This window comes from Desmodus rotundus, chromosome 13 (genome assembly GCF_022682495.2).
Source record: "Desmodus rotundus isolate HL8 chromosome 13, HLdesRot8A.1, whole genome shotgun sequence".
NCBI classification, from domain to species: Eukaryota; Metazoa; Chordata; class Mammalia; order Chiroptera; family Phyllostomidae; genus Desmodus; species Desmodus rotundus.
The window spans coordinates 74,618,497-74,643,052 of record NC_071399.1 but is presented as its reverse complement, the minus strand read 5'-3'; the positions used below and the strand labels follow the sequence as shown (position 1 = coordinate 74,643,052).

The 24,556-nt window shown below is 37.6% G+C and overlaps 1 protein-coding gene across 14 annotated transcripts in view; it reads left to right on the top strand.

The window, feature by feature from the left end:
• Positions 1–23,216, top strand: part of MYCBP2 (MYC binding protein 2) — a 262,323-nt gene extending 239,107 nt beyond the window's left edge. For all 14 annotated transcript variants that reach the window (XM_045201677.3, XM_045201639.3, XM_024568966.4 and 11 more), the window contains 14 exons: positions 858–1,124; positions 1,622–1,905; positions 3,269–3,365; positions 5,644–5,763; positions 7,344–7,445; positions 8,124–8,252; positions 8,594–8,726; positions 10,343–10,446; positions 11,469–11,657; positions 12,408–12,515; positions 13,687–13,896; positions 16,598–16,705; positions 19,372–19,537; positions 22,700–23,216. In XM_045201677.3, the coding sequence (XP_045057612.2) occupies positions 858–1,124; positions 1,622–1,905; positions 3,269–3,365; positions 5,644–5,763; positions 7,344–7,445; positions 8,124–8,252; positions 8,594–8,726; positions 10,343–10,446; positions 11,469–11,657; positions 12,408–12,515; positions 13,687–13,896; positions 16,598–16,705; positions 19,372–19,537; positions 22,700–22,815 (2,133 nt within the window). In that variant the 3' untranslated portion in view covers positions 22,816–23,216. The remainder of the gene's footprint in view (positions 1–857; positions 1,125–1,621; positions 1,906–3,268; positions 3,366–5,643; positions 5,764–7,343; positions 7,446–8,123; positions 8,253–8,593; positions 8,727–10,342; positions 10,447–11,468; positions 11,658–12,407; positions 12,516–13,686; positions 13,897–16,597; positions 16,706–19,371; positions 19,538–22,699) is intronic.
• Positions 23,217–24,556: the final 1,340 nt, after the last annotated feature.

Sequence of the window (24,556 nt, the reverse complement as noted above, 5' to 3'; positions counted from 1 at the left end):
ACTTTCTTACCTTGCTGTTCTTTGGGTTTTTTTATTATCAGGTAGATTGTTTCATTTTGGTGCAAATGCCCAACTGTATTAGATTCCATTTGTGTATATCCTGTGTTCCTTTACCCACTGGTTTTTGTTTGTTGGTTGATTTCTTTTCATTTTGCTGACCAATTATGTTAACTGGACCAGTGTTAATATTTTTACTTATTAGGAGATTGGGGAGTATCAGTATATTGTTCATATAATGGAGAGCCTAAGTTACATAAAAATTGGCCCTTCAAATGTCAAAAAATACAGATTTCAAATTAGCCCATTATTTTAATTTTCATCACCATTAAATCTTATAAATAAATGACAAATTTATTTGTGCATTATCTTTTTCACAGCTTTTCATTGAATCTTAGATGCTACCAGTAGTAAAATCTGCTGCTATTTTGTGTATTACTAAAAAAGAAAATTTGCTGACAATTAATTTGTGAATGCCATCAATTATAAACCACATTATCGATTGAAATGTTACAGTGTGGGGGCAGGGGGGAATTTGCCTAGAAGCAATAAAATATGGTAATTTGTTTTTGTTTGATGTTTTAACTATAGGCAGGGGCCTTAGTAACTTGTTTATAAGTAGATGCTATATAGTAGTTGATTTAACTATTCAGATTTTTAATCATGATTCCCCTAGTTTTCCTTAATTGTTTTTTAAGGTGAGTTGAGAGAATGATATGATGTATTGTAGAATTAACTGAGAAGAAGAGTATTGAGTATCAACTAATATTCCTGTCTTTTTTAAAAAACCAGTGGTAGTTAATCAGACTTACAAATATGTTTTACATTTTCTTTATGTTGCTGTGTCACCTTTTAAATAGGTATGTGCTCACATAGTTCAGGCTATTCGCATGGAAGCCACCAGAGTTCGTGAGGAATGGGAACATGCCATATCAAGCAAAGAAAATGCCAATTCTCAGCCCAATGATGAAGATGCCTCCTCTGATGCTTACTGCTTTGAACTGCTCTCTATGGTTTTGGCATTGAGTGGCTCTAACGTGGGCCGGCAGTATCTGGCTCAGCAGCTAACTCTGCTCCAGGATCTCTTCTCACTGCTCCACACAGCATCCCCCCGAGTCCAGAGACAGGTGACTGGTCATACCACTTACCTTTTGGCTTATTTTGTTACTTGATACATTGTTAAATATTAAACTAGTAAAATACAGGACCTTAATTATTGATTTTTGTTTTGTTTCATTCTGTTTCAGGTTTTGGATTGTATTTTAACTCTTTGCTTTTTATTTTTGACTCATTGTAATGAGGATATGGGAGAGCGAAATAATACTTTATTTTACTAATATGCTACTGTGATAAAGAGTATTACGGCTACTTATTGTCTCATACTTTGAAATCTATAATATAATTTTCCCTTAATCCTGACCAAATAAAAGACATATTTTTTCTTGCTGCCATGAAGTGGAAATTACCACTTGGGAAATAAAAAAAAAAGTGCTTAAATCATATTTCTGTCCTCAAAGCTTTGAATTCATAGAACGGCAGCTAGGTTCATTAAAAAAATAATAAAATTGAAAACTTTAAAAGACCATCTTTAAATAGAATTCTTCCCTTTTATTTTTTTTAACAGGTGACCTCCTTACTAAGACGAGTTTTGCCTGAAGTGACCCCCAATCGTCTGGCCAGCATCATAGGAGTGAAATCCCTCCCCCCAGCAGATATCAGTGATATCATTCACTCAACAGAGAAAGGGGATTGGAATAAGCTGGGTATCTTGGACATGTTTCTAGGATGCATTGCCAAAGCACTCACGGTACAGCTGAAAGCCAAAGGAACTACCATCACAGGAACAGCTGGAACCACCGTGGGCAAAGGAGTTACAACAGTTACCCTTCCGATGATTTTCAATTCCAGGTTGGTTATTGCAGGTGTTTTAGTACTAAAATAGAACAGAATGAGCTGCTGTTTGGAGAAATGAGATGTGATGTCAGATTCCACCTTGTTTACCACAAATGACTGACCCATATATTAAAAAGAATGCTGTATAATGAAAGTTTTATTTTGGATTAGTGGGGAAAGGTGTCTGCTGAATGAAGACCTTGGAATACTTCCCATGTAAAAAAAAAAAAATTATAGTCCTTTACCTCACACCATATACAAAAATAAACTTGAGATCAATTAAAGCTTTATATATATTTATTTCTTTGAAATTCTACAAGGACAAATAAAAGAATATTTTTGTAATCTTTAATTTGGAAAGACTCCCATAAATGAAACATAAAACTGAAAAGTTAGAGGAAGAGATTCATAGATTTGACTACATAAAAATGAAAATTAACTGATATATAGTTTTAAAATCTAAGCAACTGACTTGGAAAAAATGTTTAACATCCAGAGTTGACAATGAATTATTAGGCATAATATTAGAAGAATGACTACAAATTAGTGAGAAAAAGACAAAACAATTGATAGACAACAAGAAAAGTTAGTTCAGGGAAGAAAAACTACAAATGCCAGTAAGCAAATGAATGACACTTCACCAGTAACCAGAGAAATGTAGACAAAACAGTAAGAGAATATCTTTGCATTGTCGGCATTATGAAGAAATAGGCATTGTTTAGTGATATGTAATATAAACGGCTACAGTGTTTTTGGATGTCTTTGATAGCATGTCACTATATTTATAATACACATATCCTTTGACGCACCAATTCTACTTCTACAACTGTTCCCATCAGACGTGTTTGTACATGTGCACAGATATGTATGCAAGAATGTCTATGCCAGAATTTTGTCTTACAGCAGAATATTAGAGACATGCTAGTAAAAGAGTCAAACCATGATATTAAGCAAATAATATCAGAATGTAAATCAATGTATTGCTTCCTTTATTTATATAGACTTGCTAGGGGGAAAAATGTCAGCAGAACTCAACAGTAGTGTGTGTTCAGTGATGGAGTTGACATTTTTTGGTGCAAGCTCTTTATTATCTGTATGTAACAAACAGTTTGTGGTATATATTTTAAATAGCACTGCCCTAGAAAATGCATACACAAATAATATATAAACAGAAATATTTCAAAGGGAGCGTATATCAGAATAGCTACTCTCTTGCTATTGAAGACACAGATAATGGTAATGTGTTGATAATTTTTTTTAAGTGCTGTAATTGATTGGATCATTTAAAGAATTAGAATGCTGCGTGTTGAAATAAAAGTTTTCATCTTACTCATTTTTAAGTACCACTGATTGTGCAAGCTCTGACTTTCCTTTGCAGTTACATTCGACGAGGTGAAAGTCATTGGTGGATGAAGGGCTCAACTCCTACCCAGATCTCAGAGATCATCATCAAACTCATTAAGGACATGGCGGCAGTAAGTTTCCATCCTGCTGAGCATTATGTCAGTGAAATGCAGTAGAAACTTTATTAACAAAACAAGCAGCTTATCCTACTGAATTGTAGGAGAAGTACATTCGTGTTATTTTGGTTAATTTAAAGCTTCTGTTTAGTAGGGTAACTATTGCACCATTTATCATTTCAGTTAGCTATATATTTGTCCTTTGTGTAAATTATGTTCATTTCAAGCTTCCAAGTACATTTACTTGAGAACTGTAACGTAAGTCTTCCAAAACTTTAAAAGTTAAATGATGATAATAATAAATAAATATATATATATATATATATATATATATATATTTGAACTCTAAAAAATAGCCTGAGTCTGAAAGGAAAAAGGGGCTTGCCAAAGTGGCCATTTCTCCTTTTCAGTTCTCAAGGTTTATAAAATCTTTACTCTTCTTTATTATGTCCTACACACTGTCTTTGGATGTTAGCTTTGTGGGAAGATCTAGGAGTGTGGAGGAAAGGGAATTACTTAACAGAGTGCCTTGCTCTTCCTGGGTACTCTATACTATTAGTTTCCTTACATCCAGGGGGTCACCCACCTGGGGAATCAGCACCAGAAGGGCCCAATTCTCTTATGGGTAGTGGGGGAAGTGACAAAGTAGGGTGAGAGCTGAGCAAGCGGCATTGTTCTCTCTCTGACCCTCCCCCACATACAGTGCCACAACACAGCAAAGTGGGTTGCCCCACCCAGGTGAATACCTAAGGCTCCATCCCTTACAATGTAACAAGTGCACTGAAATGAAGAAATATGGCCCAAATGAAAGAACAGATCAAAACTCCAGAAAGACTAAGCAACAAAGAGTAGCCAACATATCAGATACGGAGTTCAAAACACTGGTAATCAGGATGCTCACAGAAATGATTGAGTATGGACACAAAACAGCAGAAGAAGTGAAGGCTATGCAAAGTGAAAAAAAGGAATATATAGGGAACCAACAGTGAAGGGAAGGAAACCAGGGCTCAAATCAAGAATTTGGTACAAAAGGAAGAAATAAACATTCAACTGGAACAAAATAAAGAAAAAAGAAATAAAAAATATTTTATTTTTTATAAGGAGAGGCTTAGGAACCTCTGGGACAACTTTAAATGTTCCCCATCCGAATCAAAGGGGTGTCAGAAGGAGGAAAGGAAAAGCAAGAAATTGAGAACTTATTTGAAAAAATAATGAAAGAAGTCGTCCCTAATTTGCTGAAGGAAACAGACATGCAAGTCAAGGAGTTACAGAAGGTCCCAAACAAGATGACTGTAAAGAGGCCCACTGCAAGACACATCATAATTAAAATGCCAAAGGGTAAAGATAGAATCTTGAAAGCAGCAACAGAAAAGCAGTTAGTTACCTACAGGAGAATTCCCATAAGACTGTCAGCTGCTTCTCAAAAGAAACCTTACAGGCAAGAAAAGGCTGGAAAGAAGAATTCCAAGTCATGAAAGGCAAGTACCTACATCCAAGATTACTCTATCCAGCAAAGCTATCATTTAGAATGGAAGGGCAGGTAAAGTGCTTCCCAGATAAGGCAGAGTTAAAGGAGTTCATCATCACCAAGCCCTTATATGAAATGTTAAAGGGACTTATCTAAGAAATAGAAAATCAAAACTATGAACAGTAAAATGACAAAAAATTAAAACAATCAACAACTGAACACAAACAAAACTAAGACAAACTAAGCAAACAACTAGAACAGCAACAGAGTCACAGAAATGGAGATCACATGGAGGGTTATCAGCAGAGAAGGGGAGGAGGGAGAATGGGGGAAAAGGTAAGGAAATATGAAGCATAATTGGTAGGTAGAAAATCGGGGGAGGTTAGGAATACTATAGGAAATGGAGAAGCCAAAGAACTTACATGTATGACCCATGGACATGAACTAAGGGGGGAGATGCTGGAAGGAGGGATGGGTGATGCAGGGTGGAGGGAGGATAAAGGGGAGAAAAAAATGGGATAACTGTAATAGCATAATCAATAAAATATACTGAAGAAATTTTAAAAATGTAAAAGGAAATTACCTTGAACTCCACAGAGTATTGAGAGTGTAACTTACTTACTTTTCTTTTGCATCATCAAAATAGTGATTAGAAGTTGAATTTTTCATAGGGCAGTGAAAGAATCTTATTTCAAAACTATGCCCCTTGATTAGAATTCCACTAACAAATCTTCCCTTATGGGAGAGCTGTTAATACAGAGAACAGAATTTACTACTATGATTACACACTTCTGGTTGCTTATTCAATTATATCCTGCTCAATAGGGTCATCTATCAGAAGCGTGGTCCCGAGTGACAAAAAATGCCATTGCGGAAACCATCATTGCCTTGACCAAGATGGAGGAGGAATTTAGATCTCCAGTGAGATGTATTGCAACAACGAGGGTAGGATAGTTTTCGTTTGGTCTGTATGGTTGCATGGTCTCTTTCAGTAATATGTTTAAACAAATTTGAGTCAGTAAGTCAGTTTAACTCATCTTTTTTTTAACCAAATATTATACTTATTTAAAAAGCATGAAGGGCTTTTTTAAATTATGAACTAAGAGTTGTTATTAATATTCCCTGTTATGTGTTCTTTATCACTTGTTTTTGTTGTCATTTAGGAAGCTTAGGGTATACTGCTTAGAAAAGGCTAAATTTCCTTATATGTCAGCATATTATCTTTTCAGTGGTGTATTTACTGTAAGTTACACAGTAAGTTTGGTGTCAGCATTATGCTATTATAGACTGAGACCCTTCAAAGACAAGGCATCCCCTACTCCTTTTGGTGTGGCCCAGTGGTCCTCAGGTAGACCCCTGCAGCATACTTACTGGATTTACAGGCCTTACTTTTTTAAAAAACAGAAGTTTGGACGTGAGGTGGGGTGGGGTGGGGCAGAATCTGTTAGAGAGTGGGATTGCATTCATTAGATGACACATCAGTAGGAATTTTTAACCTACCAAATTTCATGTTCCGTGTGCTTCCAGAGGAAATTTGAGATTTCCTTGAAGCAGGGCAGTGTGACAGCCTTGGGAATAAGTAAACACTGGTGAATATTACTTACGTTAATTCTCAGAAGTCTGAAAAAGAAGATACATTATATTTCCCTAGGGCAGAAAAGCCAGTGAATGCTCTGCTGCTAGTGAGTGTGACATCTCCAGTAGTTACTCTAGCAGCGTCCCTTTCCCACCCTGCATGTGTTCTGTTCTTTCATTCTGCACTCCCCGTTTTTCATGCGTACTTCATTTTCTTCTTCTGTTTTTTCTTTTCCTACTTTCCCTGTTACTCTTCATACCCAGTGACACTAGCATGCACTTCTTAGAGTTAAGAAGTTTAAATGATTTTTTTCAGTAATGTAGAACTATATCATTCTATGTAAAACCGAAGCTTACTCTGGAAGCCTCAGCACGTGTTGAACTATTTTTGAGGGCAACTTTCCGAAGTCGTTAGACATTTACCTATCTCTGACAAAGCACACCAAGCAGAGTGCTAGGCCATTAGGGGCATACAGAGGCTCGTGAGTCACTGTTATCTACAAGAATTTAACATGTACCCAACTACTCGTGCGACTGTGCAAAATCAAACACCTTCCTTAGAATTAAATGCCTCAGAGAGATGATACTAGATGGAAAAATTTGCAAGAGGCATTGGTATATTAAATATGTCAACTTATTTATTGATACAGTGTTTTATATTAGAGCAATAAAGGATAATTTTATACATCAGGTAGAAAATAGAATGGTTCATCAGAGCAATATTTATTCAATATATATTTGAGTGCATACCCTGTACATGACATATACACAGTGAGGCTATGTCATGTATTTACCCGGTGCCACATCAGGAAACTTCGAGAACCACTGGCTATGTAATATTTTCAAATCCAGCTGACATTTGTGGAACTATTGTCATGTGCCAGACAGTCAACACTGTATATGAGTCTTTCCTGAGCATTCCGTAGCGTGACAGCCTTTCCTTTCCACAGCTCTGGCTGGCGCTGGCCTCACTGTGCGTTCTGGATCAGGACCATGTAGACCGTCTCTCCTCCGGAAGGTGGATGGGAAAGGATGGACAACAGAAACAAATGGTGAGACCAGAATTATTTTATATAAGATTACCTTGTTTACAGTCAGTGTTAGCTTAGCTTTAAATAAAGAAAAACACTGTAAGTGAAACTACATGAGTAGTTGCACTCTGGAAAAATTGTGTCACACTGCCGAAGTTCACCTCACAAGGGTCCCATTTGTAGTATATCAGGGGCTTTAATTATATAAAAGAACTTTCCCCTTCTTCTCTGAGACATGTGTGCATCATATTAAAATTTGTTTTTAATCAGTCTGATGGTGACAAGGAAATAAAGCGGTAAGAGAGGCAATATGACATTACTGTTTCTTCAGAAATGTACTTAAAGTAGGTCTGATATGTATCTTTACATTCACTGTGAGGGAAGACGTTTTATTGTTCAAGTTTCAAAAATGAATGATTTATTCGTTTAGCATCACAGTGTTTGAGAAATGGACAGAAATTTTCTCAAGTCATTAAGCAAAGTAGATTGTACATGTTTACTTTCTTAATCATTGAATTGGGGAGGGAATTTTATTGTTTGGTGTACTTGCCATCATTCTGTTTAAGGTTCAGATTCCAAATTCTTAATAGAGTTCAGAACAACAGTGTTTTGCTGTTGAAGATAAATTACATTCAATTTGTGTGAATATTGAGACTTCCTTGTTAATCTAATGTAACCTCTGAAAATGTCCCGTTTCAGCCCATGTGTGATAACCATGATGATGGTGAAACCGCAGCGATCATTTTATGCAACGTATGTGGGAATCTGTGCACTGACTGTGACAGATTCCTTCATCTTCACCGACGAACCAAAACTCATCAGAGACAGGTGAGGATCTGTCTTTACACGCAGAACACTGTCTGGACCATAAAGTCTGGGCAGTAAATTTTGTGGGAGGAAGACTGAAATGGACTTGGAATCAGATACCTCAGTGGAATTCACAGTGCCTCACTTATCAACTGCATAAATCAAGCAAGTTGTTTAACCTCTCCAAGACATTTGTAAAAATGGAGCTACTGTGAAGATTAAAGAGAAGATTAGAAATCCCTGGAACTTTCTAGAGTGCTTCCTAAATAAAAGCCACTATTATTATTGAATAAGTTAAATTGTATACTCTTCTTTCAGAGTGATAAATATATTTTTCCCTTTTTTTTAAAATGATACAATAGGTCTTCAAGGAAGAAGAAGAAGCTATAAAGGTGGACCTTCATGAAGGTTGTGGTAGAACCAAACTGTTCTGGTTGATGGCACTCGCAGATTCAAAAACCATGAAAGCAATGGTGGAATTCCGAGAGCACACAGGTAAAAGAGGACTGAAATAGGTGGAGCCGTGCTCACCACGTTGGCCATGCCCCTGGGTCATTCATACATGTTCTTTAACAAGTCCCTTCCCCTTTTTCCACCAGGTGGGATTTGGCTGTAGGAGTGGGGGGCAGGATGGGCAGAGGAGGGGAAAATTGGGACAACTATAATAGAATAAGTTTTAAAAATCTTTAACAAAAGGATAGAGGAACTAAGCCATCAATAGCAAAATACTATACCCACCCTGGGTTGGAAGGAATCCAAAGGTTTTCAAGTTCTTGGCATGTCACATTTACAGTACTGATCAGTGGATTAGGAAGTCTAATGTAATTTGCTTAGTTTGGTCCTTATAATAAATGTGTACGATTTTATTTTTTTAAAAAAGATTGAACCATGCCTATTGGTTACCATTAAACTAGATGTTAGTTTAATTCAGTTATTTAATGTGAATAATTTTTAGTATATTCTGATAAATGATTATGGTGACATCATTGATCACTGTATTATATTTACTAGACAGTGTTGAGTAGTAGAAAGAGTATCAGAGTAAAAGTTAGAAAACCTGGTTTGCCACTAACTAGTTGTGTAACCTTGGGCCAGTAATTTTGTCTCCAAACTATGTGATTTTTCATTTATATTTGTTTATAAAGTAAGTCTGGTATATTCCCAGCTTGGAGTTACATTAAATCGTAGAAATTCTCAATTTTCAGTACCTCTGTCATCTGCTGTTTGACTGACACAAATTTCTGATGGTGGAATTAGGTATAAACCTGAATAAATTTCACCTTAGATATGAGTAACTTTTCATGCTATAAGAGCATGGTCCTTTTTCTCAGAGCTGATTTTTTCCCTATAATCTGTCTATGCTGTATGTAACATTAATAAATGTTCTAATGTTGAACCATCATTGGATTCGTAATACAAACTATCCTTTTTTAAAAAAGTTTTTTTAAGTTCAGTGTATTACTACTTAGAATTTTGTATCTATTTAAAAATGATCTTGATATAGATTTTTAAAATTTTTCTGTTCTTTCTCATGTTGTTCTATTCTTGGTTTTGTGGATCTGTTTGTTCTTTATTTCAAATTTTAAATTTCTTTTCAAATTGCTCTATAATCTCTACTTCCTTGAGTGGGAGTTCTGGTTTTCAAGTTTCATATTCTCTGATGAAATTTTCTCCTATGCATTTTAATTGTTGCCATTGTGGAAAAGCACTTAAAACTTTCCTTTCTTCTGTGTATTTTTATTTCATTTTTATTGTTGTATTTTGTCTGGTACTTTGCTTTTTTATGGGGGACTTGCCACATCTGCTCAACCTGCTCTCTTGACTGGAAGTCCAGTCTAATTCTTTTTACCGAAAAAAGTATAAATAAATCAGTTCAAAATTCGTTTGGCTTTAGATTTAGCTCTTCAGTTTCTGACCCTTTGTTTTGTGTATTTACTTTGTAATTAAGGCAGCTTACAACCCTTCAGCTATAACTGCCTCTCTGATTTCCCAGTGATGGCATCTGTTGCGAACCTGGTTTGCTTGGGTTTTTTAAAATTATTTATATTAAAATATGTAGAAAACATTCTTAAGGAGGATTTTTCTTTGTTTTTTTTTTTGCTCGGACCTAGGCAAACCCACCACAAGTAGCTCAGAAGCATGCCGCTTCTGTGGTTCCAGAAGTGGAACGGAGTTATCTGCGGTTGGCAGTGTTTGTTCCGACGCAGATTGCCAGGTGAGTATCCCAGTAAGGGCGGTACGCATTCCCACGCGCCACCTTTCCCTTCACGAAAGGAAGAGTTTGAGTTCAGCATCACTCCAGTTTCCTAAATTAGTGCATTCCCCACATCCAGAGTCCAGTGCTTTGTCAAAGCTGGAGAATGGACCAGACAACCCACTCAAACCCAAAGCAGACATTGTTTGTGTGTTTCCCAACTCTAGTCAGCATATATATCTAACATTTACTTTTGTGCTAGAAATAGTTAAAAATCTATGGATTGTATTTCCTTTGCCTCTTAACATATTTCGTCTACTTATTTTCCTAAAATAAACTCCCAGTATCTGAAAGTTCTTTAGTCTTAAACATCTGTGTACATTCCATGTTACTCAAAATTTTTTTAAGATTTTTTAAATTTATTTTTAGAGAGGGGGGCAGGGAGGGAGAAAGAAAAGAAGGAAACATCAGAAACATTGATGTGCGAGAGAAACATGGATTGGTTGCCCCTTGCACGCCCCCAACCTGGGACCTAGCCCATAAGCCAGGCATATGCCTGACCCGGAAAGGAACTGGTGACCTTTTGCCCTGAAGAGCAATGCCCAACCCACTGAGCTATGCTGCTCAGGGCTCAGACATGTATGATTGTCAATTTAGTTAACAGGAATTTGGATAGTACCCAAATAGAGAAAGACCCCTGTATTTTTTTTGAATCTACATTTTGGCAAGGAGGTGGGTAGTGGTTGGGAGATTGCACGTCAGCACTTTCTGCTTTATGGCTATGCATGATAACATTAAACTTCTAATTCACTTTTTATCAGTATTCCCTTTATGTGGAGTGAAATATTTTTAAAACACATTAAAAGAAAAACTGATTTGGTTAATAACCCTAATTTATATTCAAACAATAAAAATTACTTTACTGTAACCTCCTTAATATGTATTTCCTGTGGGAGGTATCTTGGAAAATGAGTATAATGTGTATAATTACCAGGATGTGTGCTGCTTTGATATTTCATGTGCCGTTGTAATTCGTTTACCAGGAATATGCTAAGATAGCCTGCAGTAAGACCCATCCTTGTGGCCATCCATGTGGAGGTGTAAAGAACGAAGAGCATTGTCTGCCCTGTCTACACGGCTGTGATAAAAACGCCACAACGCTGAAGCAAGATGCCGACGACATGTGCATGATATGCTTCACTGAGGCGCTCTCGGCAGCACCGGCCATTCAGGTTGTCTCAGCTTCTAATGTTGTAAATGCATCTAGGTTATTATCGTCAGTAGAAAATGTTCCATTAATACCCACCAGTTTATTAAAGAGAAAATTCTGTCTCTTAGGTTCTGTTTACATTTTGTGTGTTTAGCTTTAATTTGTAATTTGTGTGAGCCTGTATAAGTAATAGAATGTATAAAGTGTACATAGAGATGAAAAATAGATTATCCAGTAACTTCTCTCTTCTTAATTTTCAAAATCCAGAGTGGTGTTTAATACACTGTATAATTGATCTGTCCCTAATGATGCAATGATGTGCCTCTATACACAATGTGTATACCTCTGTCTGTAATATTAATAATACATAAGTTACTATTTGCTAAATATCTCTTTTTTACTTTTACTCCTCGTTTTTTTATAATTCTACTTCTTGTGATTCCAAAGTAATATTCTCAAATATATCTTAAATCTTTAAGTTAGTAGTTTCCTCTTAATTTTGTAAGAGACAGAACTGAGTAATTTTGCACTTTTCCGAACCCAGCTTACTCTCTATAAGCTGGCATTAATATATGTATGCTAAAAAATTGGGAGAAGCTGAAGGCCTAGTTAATGTATTCTAAATAGTGGAAAAGTGCTAAAATTTCATTGAACTAAATTTCTTGATTTTTCTCTTACCTGCTTTCAGTAGCATCATACATTTAATAATCTGCCGGTTGCTGGTGTTATCATTATTGCATTTGCTTATATCCTTCTCTTTTCTTTCTTTAAGCTGGACTGTAGTCACGTATTCCACTTACAGTGCTGCCGGCGAGTTTTGGAAAACAGATGGCTTGGTCCAAGGATAACATTTGGATTTATATCTTGTCCCATCTGCAAGGTATGGAAAGAATCAGAAATTATCTACTTTCTACCTACTTTCATCTTTATCTTCGTCTTTCGTCTTTCAGAATGAATATGTGTCAGTATCTCTCAGTATCCTTTCCAGTTTACTTTTTTACCACCATCCCCCATCAATTTCTGCTCTCTTTATCCAGGTGCTACCTGGGAATATAATAGATCTATTATAATGCATTTGAAAATAGTAATTGTCAGTTAAAAGCTTGTTAAATTAAACAGTCTGCATTATAAAATTCATTTAGACGTCATCAAGCACTGAAGGGCATGTGTCACGGCTTTCAGATCCCCTGAGAGCTGGGGCCATGTGACAGGCCAGTGGGTGACTCCCAAAGGGAAGAACGAGCCTCTGGCACTTGCAGGTAGTGATACCTGCATTAAAGGGTGGAACCTGAACTTCCAGTGCCATTAAGACAGGTTCTTTCAGAGCTCAGATAAAATGAGAAGAGAATTTTTGACAAACATCTCTACAAAGATAGTAATAAGCAAAGTAGCAAGTTGTTTTGTCAAGCTAATAATGATTATTAAAAAAAACCTTTGTTTAAGAATGTGATTAGCAATGCCTTCTCTAATCTTCTTTTTTTTTCTATTTAGTTCTCCCTATTTTCTTCAGATTTTCAGGTTGGTATATAGGGTATGATATGGAAAGACAACATAATCATTGCTTAGTTAAACTGAGAAATAATAAAAAGGATTGTAGTATTTGCTTTCTCAACTCATACAGTGCCACCAATAAAAGGTCACATTTAAGAAATGACACATGAAGGTGGTATAGAAAATACTACCTGCCTATTCCTGTCACCTGACATTCTACCCTAGCGTCGAGGAACCACGACACACACAGAAGGAGTGTGTCGTCTTTGTGGCAGCAAGGTAACCTTTCGCTCCCAGCACAGCCCAGGCAGCAGGAGGTGTGTCCCATGCTCAGGAATGTGAAGCTAATAAAATGGAATTTTCACATTCTGTGCCTCACTTCTCCATTTTCCCTGCTCTTGGGAAAATACGGGCTTGTGAGGACTTTGCAAGATTACTTTTAAATGCCATTTTATTCAGAAAAATTTTAGGTACCTCCTAGCACAGTGCTTGGCACTTTGGTGCATGCTGTTTAGTTAATAAGTGATTCTCTTAAAGGATGTTTATTTTTTAAATTTCAGAACAAAATAAATCACATAGTATTAAAAGACCTGCTTGATCCCATAAAAGAACTCTATGAGGATGTCAGAAGAAAAGCCTTAATGAGATTGGAATACGAAGGTCTGCATAAGAGTGAAGCTATCACGACGCCCGGGGTGAGGTTTTATAATGACCCCGCCGGCTACGCCATGAACAGATATGCATACTATGTTTGCTACAAGTGCAGAAAGGTATGCTATAAATTGTACTAAGAGTTAAGACCTACAGATTGTCTGTGTGATTAAGAGATTGAATTGTATCCTGATATCCAATTATTCTTACATCTTAAGTCTGAAGTTTAAAATGAGAAAGCTTGGTACTATGTTTCAAGTTGAATCTATTTACTTAATTTGTTTTGAGATTTTTTTTTAACCTATGCAGACTATTTCCAAAACATGATATATTGCTGTACACAAGCTACTTCCCATCAGTAATAACCTCCTGTTTGCCAAATCCAGGTGGTTCTTGAATAAACCTCTCTTACTTGACTCTTTTGAGCATTTCCTCCTTAAATCCTTACATCCTTGCCTTCTGACAAAACACTTTTTTTTAATATTCTCCTCCCTCTCTGGTCCTTTGTCTTTAACTCCCTCCCAGGGGTCCCTTTTATTCACCTGCCTCTTCCATATTTCCCAGCTCGAAGTCCTTGCTTAATGATACCTCTTTATCTTTGGTGACCTCCTGTACACCCATGCCTTTGCTGACCACTTGTAATGTTACGACCTTCCAAAATTTTTGAGATTTATATACAAATATCCAACTGCCTTTCAGACATTTGGATGTCTCACAGATACTTCAGAGTTCATATGTTCAGTATTCCATTCAATTTTGACTCTCTCTCAATCTCCAGTGTTAATTTACAAAGTCCTTTCAGTTCTGCCTTTAAATCTGTCCCGAGTTTTTTTTTCCCTCCTATGACATCTTCAGCAACCCTAATGATTTTCTTTGGTAATTATGGCAGCCTTTTTTTTTTTCCTCGTTTTTTTTCTTTTTTCATGTCCATGAGATCTCTCTCTCTCTCTCTCTCTTTTTTTTTGCTCAATCCCTCCACCCACCCCCAAATTTCCCCCAGAGCTGTCTGCCTGTAGCAGCCTTTTTACTAAACTCCTTTTGTGGAGCCCCTAGCCGCTCCACCCCGTCCTTTATACTTACACCGCTACTCGTAGATTAGTATTTCTCAGATCTGATTGTCACTGCTCTGCTCATAATCCTGTAGCCCAGTCCACCCTTCATCTCATCCCCTATTACACTACCATTTGCACCCTATGCTACAAAATACTGGACAGCTTACAGTTCCCCAAGCTTGGCCACGTCCACTCACACGCTGACACTTCCATGCTGTTGCATAGGTGATTTCTCTTCATGAAATGCTCTTCTCTACCTGGTCTGTGTTTTTCTCTCGCCTGCCACCCACCATGCACACATGCTCACATGCAGAGCCACATCTACCATACTTATGGGTTCAGATCAGGTTTCACCTCCTCTGAAACGTGCCCACACCTCCTCACCACCACCCCATGATGTAGATATCTGGCATACGTCCATCATAGCGCTCAGTATTCTGAAGCATGATGGCTGGCTCACTTGTCTCTCTACCCCACGTGGTAAGTTCCATGAGGACAAAGACTTTTTTGTAATTTCCCCGTCTTCGGTACTTGGCACTGATTAGACACTAAGTTAATTAGAAAGTGAATAAATGAACAAAGGAATTAATAAATGAAAGATGCATAGTCTCCCAGTATAGCAAAAAGAAAATACTGATAATGAATGGAAAGATAAATAGATGGTAGCCAGAAAGGCAGATACACACACACACACACACACACACACAGGAAAGACCAATACTGTGTATCTGTGAATTGTAACGAATAATAAAACATTATTTCTGTGTGTTTATTGTACTAAACATCATAAATGAATATTGTTCTACCACAAGGATGGCAGTCAAATGTCCAGGAAGCCACGCAGGGGATCTAGAAAAGTAAAACAGCTGGAATAGATCCCAGGACAAATGAAATATTTCTGAGGCCAAATGTAGCTAGTAGATGACCACTTAATAGCCTGTGAATCAATGGAGCCTGTCTTCTGACCTGTTTTTCTAGTACAGATGATAGAGTTATATTGACTCATCTTGTTTATCCACAATTACGGACATGGCGTTTTTGGCTGTGGGACATGTGCATGTAGATTGCTCCAGTTATAATTGACCTCATTCATTCTGTGTCCAGAGCAGGTTCAGTTAAATCATTTGTTACTCAAGTGTCTGTACTGGATACCGATCCGTTCTTGCATACAGTGTAGCCTCATAAATATGAACAGTATTCTGATCAGAATTACCAAATTTGTCTTTGCTTTTTAAAAATTTGTGTGTGGTTAAAATTGATTTTTTTTCTTTCCCATTAGCCTGAGTATGATAATTCTGTATTAAAATTTACTTTAGGCATGTTTTTTGTTCTGTAGATTAAAATTGGAGAAGTTCTAAGTATATTTTTTAAAGCAGTGGAAAGGAAGATGTTATTTACTCTTTCAAAATGATGAAAACCTATTCCAACTTTACCCTGAAAAAGCAGTTTCTCTTTAGTACTTAGTATCCTATTTTGATATGTTTTTAGAGTATTATACAATCTTTTGTTATTTTGCTTTGACAGGTACAATGTTTGAACTTCCTAGTGTGCACACGCCTCCATTCCAGAATTGAAGAGCAGTAGCTTTATTTCTCACCCGATCTGCCCCACAGGCAGAAGTGTGGTCACCCACGTGGCTTTGCAAGGGAGTGCCTAACAGGCAGTAGTATTTCCTGAGACCTCCCGATCTTACTGCTACTACACCCAGACTGTATCTCCCATGGCAGAGATTTTTTCCTGCTCTGATCTCAATGCGTTTTGTCCCTAGGCGTATTTTGGTGGCGAAGCTCGCTGTGATGCTGAGGCTGGACAAGGGGATGACTATGATCCCAGAGAGCTCATCTGTGGTGCCTGTTCTGATGTGTCCAGGGCTCAGGTGGGTAGAACATTTTTATTAGAAAGGACAGTTTAGAAACATTAAAGTTCTATTTTTTTAATATATCTTACTGATTATGCTATTACAGTTGTCCCAATTCTTCCCCCTTTGTCCCCCTCCACCTAGTACCTCCCCATTCCCTCCAGCAGTCCCTCCTTAGTTCATGTCCATGGGTCATGCATGGAAGTTTTTTGACTTCTCCATTTCCTATACTGTTCCTAACATTCCCCTGCCTATCTTATACTTAACAATTTGTATTTCTTAATCTCTGCATCTTTTCCCCCTTCTCCCTTCGCCCCCTCCCAAGTGATAACCCTCCATATCTATGTATCTGTTTCTGTTCTACATGTTTGTTTAGTTTGTTTTTAGATTGTTGTCGATAGTTGTGAATTTATTGCCGTTTTAGTGTTCATAGTTTTGATCTTCTTTTCCTTAAATAAGTCCCTTTAACATTTTACATAATAATGACTTGGTGATGATGAACTCCTTTATCTTTACTTTGGGAAGCACTTTATCCACCTTTCAATTCTAAACGATAGTTTGGCCGGATAGGGTAATCTTGGATGTAGGCCCTTGTTTTTCACTTTTAACACTTCTTGCCAGTCTCTTCTGGCTGCAGAGTTTCTTTGAGAAGTCAGCTGACAGTTTCATGGGAACTCCCCTGTAGGTAACTCTCTGCTTTTCTCTTGCTGCTTTTAAGATTCTCTCTTCATCTTTAACCTTTGGCATTTTAATTATGATTGTCCTGGTGTGGTCCTCTTTGCATCCATCTTGTTTGGTACTGTCTTTGCTTCCCGGACTGTATGTCTATTTCCTTCACCAAATTAGGGAAGTTTTCTTTCATTATAAATAAGTTCTTTCTCTTCTCCTTCTGGCACACCTGTAATTTGAGTGTTGGTATGTTTGAAGATGTCCCAGAGGCTCCTTATCCTATCCTCATTTTTTTGGATTCTTTTTTCTTCTGGCTGTTCTGATTGAATGTTTTTTTTCTTCCTTATGTTCCAAATCATTGATCTGATTCTCGGCTTCAATCTACTCCACTGTTGGTTCCCTGTAAATTTTTCTTTATTTCACTTAGTGTAACCTTCATTTCTGCCTGGGTCTTTTCTATGCTGTTGAAGTACCCAATGAGTTTTTTTTTATATGCTGATGAAATACCTTGAGCATCCTAATAACCTGTTTTGAACTCTGCATCTGATAGATTGCTTATGTCCACTTCATTTAGTTCTTTCTCTGGGGTTTTGTTCTCTTCTTTCATTTGGGCCATATTTCTTTGTCTCCTCATTTTGGCAGCCTCCCTGTGTTTGTTTCCGTGTATTAGGTAGAGCTGCTTTGACCCCCTCTCTCAGTAGCATGGGCTATTGTAGAAAAGCATTAAAAAAAGAAAGAATACACGTGTAAGTTGGATGGGGTGGGGCCTTAGGTAATCACCAGGGTGGGGCAACCCATGTCACTGTTCTGTGGCTCTGTGTGGAGGAGGGCTCAGAAAGGGGACAGTGCTGCTGCCTGGCCTCTGGAGTATTGTCTGGATGGAAGCTGTCCCCTGGCATTCACCCTGATGCCACACACTTCAGTTTCTCCCATATGCCACTGGTGCCCTTCCTGCTGTTGCCCTGGTGCTAAAGCCCAGAGGGAGTGAGTCTGTGTAAGTCCTAAGTCTATTGTGGGCCCTTCAGGGGAGACTTCCGAGATTAGCAGTTTCTTCTGCCACCCCAACCCCCACTGGTTTTTACAGCCAGAATTTATGGGTACTTATCTTCCTTGTGTAGGAACCCTGGGCTGGGTGGTCTGGTGTGGGGCTGGGGTCCCTCGCTCCCTAGGTATCCTTTCCATTTTTAGCCATCACGTCTCGGTGCGGGACCACCTGTTCGCATCTTTGCGCCTCTCCACGTGCCTGCGCCTCTCCGAGCATCTCCACCCTTCCTACCCATCTGAATGACTGTGTCTTCTTCAGTTCCTTGGTTGTCTGACTTCCATATAGCTCAGTTTTCTGACAATGCTGGGGGACATTTGTTTTGAAGTCTAGTGTAATTTTTGCTGTGGATGTGTAGGAGGCAAACCGTGTTTACCTACAGCTCTGTCTGGACTGGAAGTCCCCTCTATTTTTTTTAATAGTAGTTAGTAAGGGTGGTAAGGATCAGTAATAGTAAATAGTAAGCATGGTGGAAAAGGTATAGCAGGTTTCCCCCTCTTCATTTTCTGATGTTGTATAATTTTTCAAATTATTTCATATATGTTATTTATTTTAGATGGGATTTGCATTTTATAATTTTGTCTCCCATAAAATAATCACCATATTTCAACAATTAATGTGTATTTATTTCATTTTCTTAAACTTGCAGTCACACTTTTAGATTTTCCCCCCTTCCATGAAATCTTCATTTTATAACTTGGCTACCAGAAAACATTCACGAGGAAATTAAGGGGCTAACTTAAATAAAATTAGTTATGATGAAACTGGGATTAGAAATTGAGGCTTGTCCAGACCCTTTGGGGAAAGCCACACAGTTGTTCTTTTTTAAATGTTGTGTATCATCAATTTTTCAATGAGTTTTTAGAGCTGTGTATACTCTTAAAATATGAATCACTGAGTTATATATATGACTATCTTAAGTGTAATTGAAATAGATTCACCATGAGCTCGTGTCTGTTTTCTTTTGCTATAGATGTGTCCAAAACATGGCACAGACTTTTTGGAGTATAAATGCCGCTACTGCTGTTCAGTGGCTGTCTTTTTCTGTTTTGGAACAACACACTTTTGTAATGCTTGTCACGATGATTTTCAAAGGATGACTAGCATTCCTAAGGAAGAACTACCACACTGTCCTGCAGGTACGCTGTTAGTCTTTTCACATGTGATCGTGCTGTCTGGCTTTACTGAAGGATGACATAGGAACACTTTGTTTCAAGTGGCAGAAACCCAGTTCAGACTCTCCTAAAGAACCCAAGGGGCCGGCTCTTACGAACTTCTGACTTTCTGAATAAAGTAGAAAGTGAGACCCTCACCAAGAGTGAGGGGCGAGGAGCTAGAATGGAGCAGATTGCTTGGGGGCTAAGAAGGAAGTCCACTAACGATTAGTGAAAGGATTGCTGTTTAGCACTAAAGGGCCGTGTGCAGTTTGAAACCATAATGGATGACAACCATTTAAAGAGATTTTGTAATTTCTTTTTTTAAGAAGCCTGGAACCTGCACCATACAATAGACAAGTGATTTAATCTAGAATGACTGGAAACTGGCAGTGTAGTGAGCATCAGAAAGCCAAGGGAATTTAAGAAGCCACTGAAAATACAGGGGAAATGGTTGTCTGTGGAGGTCAGGCTGAGAAAAAGTCAGTATGAAACGAAAAAGAAACTGAAAATTTGGAATCAGTTAGGAGGCTGGTGATGACAGTGAGGTGGGATGACAGGCTTAATGGAAGTGAGAGAAGTGGAAGAGAATTTTGCATAAGGTGTGTCTGGACTTTGTGAAAATGCATGCAGAAGCACGGGCACCACAATATACAATGTTGTTAAAGCTGGGAAACGCACACTCATCTGCTGCTTTTCGGAGTGCAAGTGGTGCACCCCGCGGTGGCTCTCAAAATGGCAAACGCAGGCGCCCTCCAACAGTCCCACTTCCGGGGATATGCCCACGTGTGTGGGGAGCGTAAACAAGGGAAAGGTGCAAGGTTCTGACTGCAGCATTGCTTGTAATGATAACAATGCATACACTATACAAGTGGGGGGGGTTGAACACTAAGTAATACGCTCCATTAATAAAATAAGGCGACTGAGGATGGAATTGAGGATGGAATTTCTATGTACTGATATGGAAAGATCTATAGGAGATCGTATTAAATGAAAATTCAAATTATAAAAGAGTATATATAATATGCTGCCTTTGTAAGAAAGGAGGAAATGACTATATACTTGTTTATATTTGCACAAAAGCACTGGAAAGATACATAAGAAATTAATAAAATTTGTTAACTTTGGGGGAAAACAGGGAATATGGGGGAAGATAGGGGAAGGTGGCTTCTTACTGGTTTTTAAACTATGAGAGAGATACATTATTTCTTCAAAAATAAAAATGGTAAGATGAAGAGGTTGGGTTTTTTTTTTTAATGTAAGGCTACTTTTTGCTATTTTCTTGTGTCAAATAAAAATTGTTAAACACTGTTCCATCTCTAAAAACCTCTTAAGAAAAATAGATGTAGTGGACCTTGAAGGAGGCAAGGTCAGGATAATGTGAGGCTAGAGTGTGTAAGATAATGTCCCATAGAGGTGTGAGCCATCATTCGCAGGAGGAGGTGGTGGTCTGGAGGTCAGCGAATGAAAAGGGGTCAGGCAGTGTTCTAGCTCTTTTGAGCCTGAGGGGAGGAGGGATTATGGAATGAAAGTAGGTTAGTGGTCTGGAAATAAGTGAGAGCCAGGAAAGTCAATCTTGCTTCCTGGCCTTTTGGCACAGAAGAGCTTGGGAGATAAATAGTCAGCTTCTAGTTGAGGAAGTTTAGAGGTAAGCAGTTCCATAAGGGAAAATCTAAATTTTATTCAATGAGAGAAAGTTTCTTCTATCTCAAAAAAAATAGTAAAAACAAAAAGGAAGTCAACTAGTAATGAAACAGGCATTGCAGAGCGCACAGTGGTGGCTAGTCACTGAGAGAAGGAGGCCAGGCCAGGCCACAGCAGGGCCTCCCCCGTACATTCACCTGATCATCCAGGTCAGCCCACGGACAGGACTTTGTCCTCTGAACACTTGTGAGCCACAGGAATGAGGTGGGAGAGGAGTCGGGGACGTGGCAGGAAGGAAGGAACTGACGTTGATCCTGGGCTTTTTCACATGTATTTTCTTACCGAATTTTTACAGCCTACAAGGTAGATAGTATTGCCCCCTCCCCTGGTTTACAAACGGAGAGAAGCCAAGTAGCTGGCCTGAGACTATACCCTTAGATTGAGGTGAGCTTTTTCTGTCCCACACATTCCTCTTACTCATCCATTCGTTCAGAGAAGCGGAAGAGAATTAAAGGAGAACAGCACAGTGAAATCAACAGGGAAGGTGCAATTTACTTAGAAAGAGAAAAGGACTCTCTAATTACTGCCAACCCATTAATTTTGAATAGTATATGAAAACAAGAGTCTGGGTTAAGAAGTCAAAGTAGACAATCCCTCTGTCAATTCCTTTCTAAAATATTTCCTGACGACCTTGTTGCCAGGGTGCTAGTGCACATGAGCATCACCAGTCTTTTAAAGAATGGAAAAGTATGATTTTTTGTTCGCTTTAAGCCTAGTTTGATTATTATCTACAAATTTATCTTTCCCAAAGTGTTCCTTCCAGATTATATTCCATTTTATATTATTGTTGATATTTCCAAGATGATTTTTATTTTTCTACTAATTGCCCTCCTATCTACTTTTCAAAAGAACACTAATAACCAGTCTTCCCATTTTATCAGTGCGTGCCTTTTTTTTCAAAGAAGATGAAAGGGTAACATGGCTTGGTTACATTTAAATCTATTTTTACCTGGAAAGAAAGTTTTATACAAAAGTCTGTATTTTCTCATCTAGAATAATTTCCTGCAGGACTACATTGAAGGATTTTTGTGGCCACTTTTGTTCATTGCTCTTTGCTTTAAAATGATGAACCAAGTGCATTTATTAACAGAAAATGATCTGTGGCTCTTAGTGGTTATCTCGAGGCAGGATGTTGCAAGGAAGGAGCCATGTACCTTCTATGCATTATATACACCTGGGATGTTGAGTTTTTTTATGGGGACACTTTTACTTGTGCAGTTAGGAAAAAATAATTTTTTAATTTTATAACACCTGGGATGTTGAGTTTTTTTATGGGGACACTTTTACTTGTGCAGTTAGGAAAAAATAATTTTTTAATTTTATATTCTTATAACCATTGTTATATTATTTCTTATTTCTTTGAATAACTTAGTGATTTACATTAGGTTTGTATGTATATATATTTTTAATTTTATTCTTTTGCCTCCTTCAAAATTTATACAGGTCCCAAAGGCAAACAATTAGAAGGCACTGAATGTCCACTCCATGTTGTTCATCCACCCACTGGGGAAGAGTTTGCTCTGGGTTGTGGAGTGTGCAGAAATGCTCACACTTTTTAAATCACTCAGATTCCTGTGTCTGTGGAGAGAAAAGCTGCCTCATCCTCTAACAGGATGTGGTAAAGTTTAAACTCTGCTCAGGATAAGGACGGGACCATTTTTACATCCATGAAAACGAACCATTTACAGTGCAAGAAGGATGCCAAATACCATGTACATAATTCTTGCTGTGGAAAGTTTCCCCATTATTTTGGTTTATTTTCTTTGAGCCAAGACATCAAACTTGTGAGGTGTTTGCATGTGGCCATTGCCGTCATTGGCCTGTGAAGCATTGGACATTTATAGATAATTGATATAAAAAGAATCACCATGTCCATGGACTAAGAATGATGCTGGCTTTCAAGCAGAAAAATCACTGTTTATTGTATACTGCCTTTTTGTAATCCTGTACAATTGCATCACGGGTGGGGATAAAAAGAAGAATATTCTGGTTTATTTCTTAGACTGTTATTTAAAAAAAATTGTGTTAGGATGGCATATAAATGTAATAAGTATTACACTGTATATAAAGATATCAATGTTTGTCCTCTATAAGAATTATTAAATTACAAATGCAGTTTCATTTAAACTTCTAGGTTAAGTTTGAGCCTGAAATTTTAATGAAGTGCAATACTGAGTGTGCCTCATTATCCTGCAGCTGTAAACATATCGGAATGTACATGTCAATAAACCACTGTACATTTTTATACAGTGATAAAGCATAACAATTGTGTAAGGTGTTGCTTGAGAAACAACATTTAAATATCTTTAAGGTCTAAAACTCTAGTTTTCCTTGGAAAGAAAGGCAGTAACACAGCATAACCACTACTTGTATAACTGTGAGGAAAAATAAGAGTGGTAATGAAGTACAATGTTGGAATTTTAATTACACACTGAGTAGAAGCTATACTTATTAAATAGACACATGCCAAACACAGGAAAACATTTAGGAAATTGACCAATCTCTACCTTATTAACCAGTTCCTTTTAGAACTTTTATAATCAACAAAATCACCAGTCTTTATTTATTACAGAATACAGTGTGATTTTTTTTTAATAGTTAACCCATAAAGTTGCCAAATTTGTGTATGACTCATCATAAAATCAAGTTATATTTACTTCAAGAGACTGACTAAAGTTTTGATGGGTTTTATCCTAAATTCCTTGTTGGAAACAGTAGCCATTATTAATATTTGTTAAGCATATTTGAGAAATTTAAAATAATCTGTGCCTTAAAAGATCCAGTCTGAGCACAGATAACCATTTAGAGAATGCTCTAATAAATTTCATTAAAATGTCCAAGCCAAGTGTTTCAGGATTTAGGAAAGATCGTTGTCAATGGCTTTTTGTTTTCATTGGGAAGGGTGTAGCTAAGAGGTCATGAAAGCTGCATCTTGAAGAGTAAGTAGCCTTTCAAGGTGCAGAGATGTAGAGAAAGGCATGATAAAAAGTATGTGCATAGAAAATTCCAGAGGATGATAGAACAGTGAGTAGTCTAACTCTCCTAGTGCTGGAGACCTTATTGTTAAGAAAACAAAACTGAAGATCATTAAGTCTTATCTCTTCATGACCCAGTTTGTGGGTCTGCTCTTTAAGCCTGTGGGCTTCCTGAGCAAGGGAGAACTTTGAAACAGTGCAGAAGGTCCTCCTTTGTCTAACTAAATAAGATACATCTGAACCATCACTGCAAAAGAAATGGTAATAATACTTTCTTTTAAAATCAAGATTACACAAACTTCCTTTGTACTGTGTAACAGTGCCA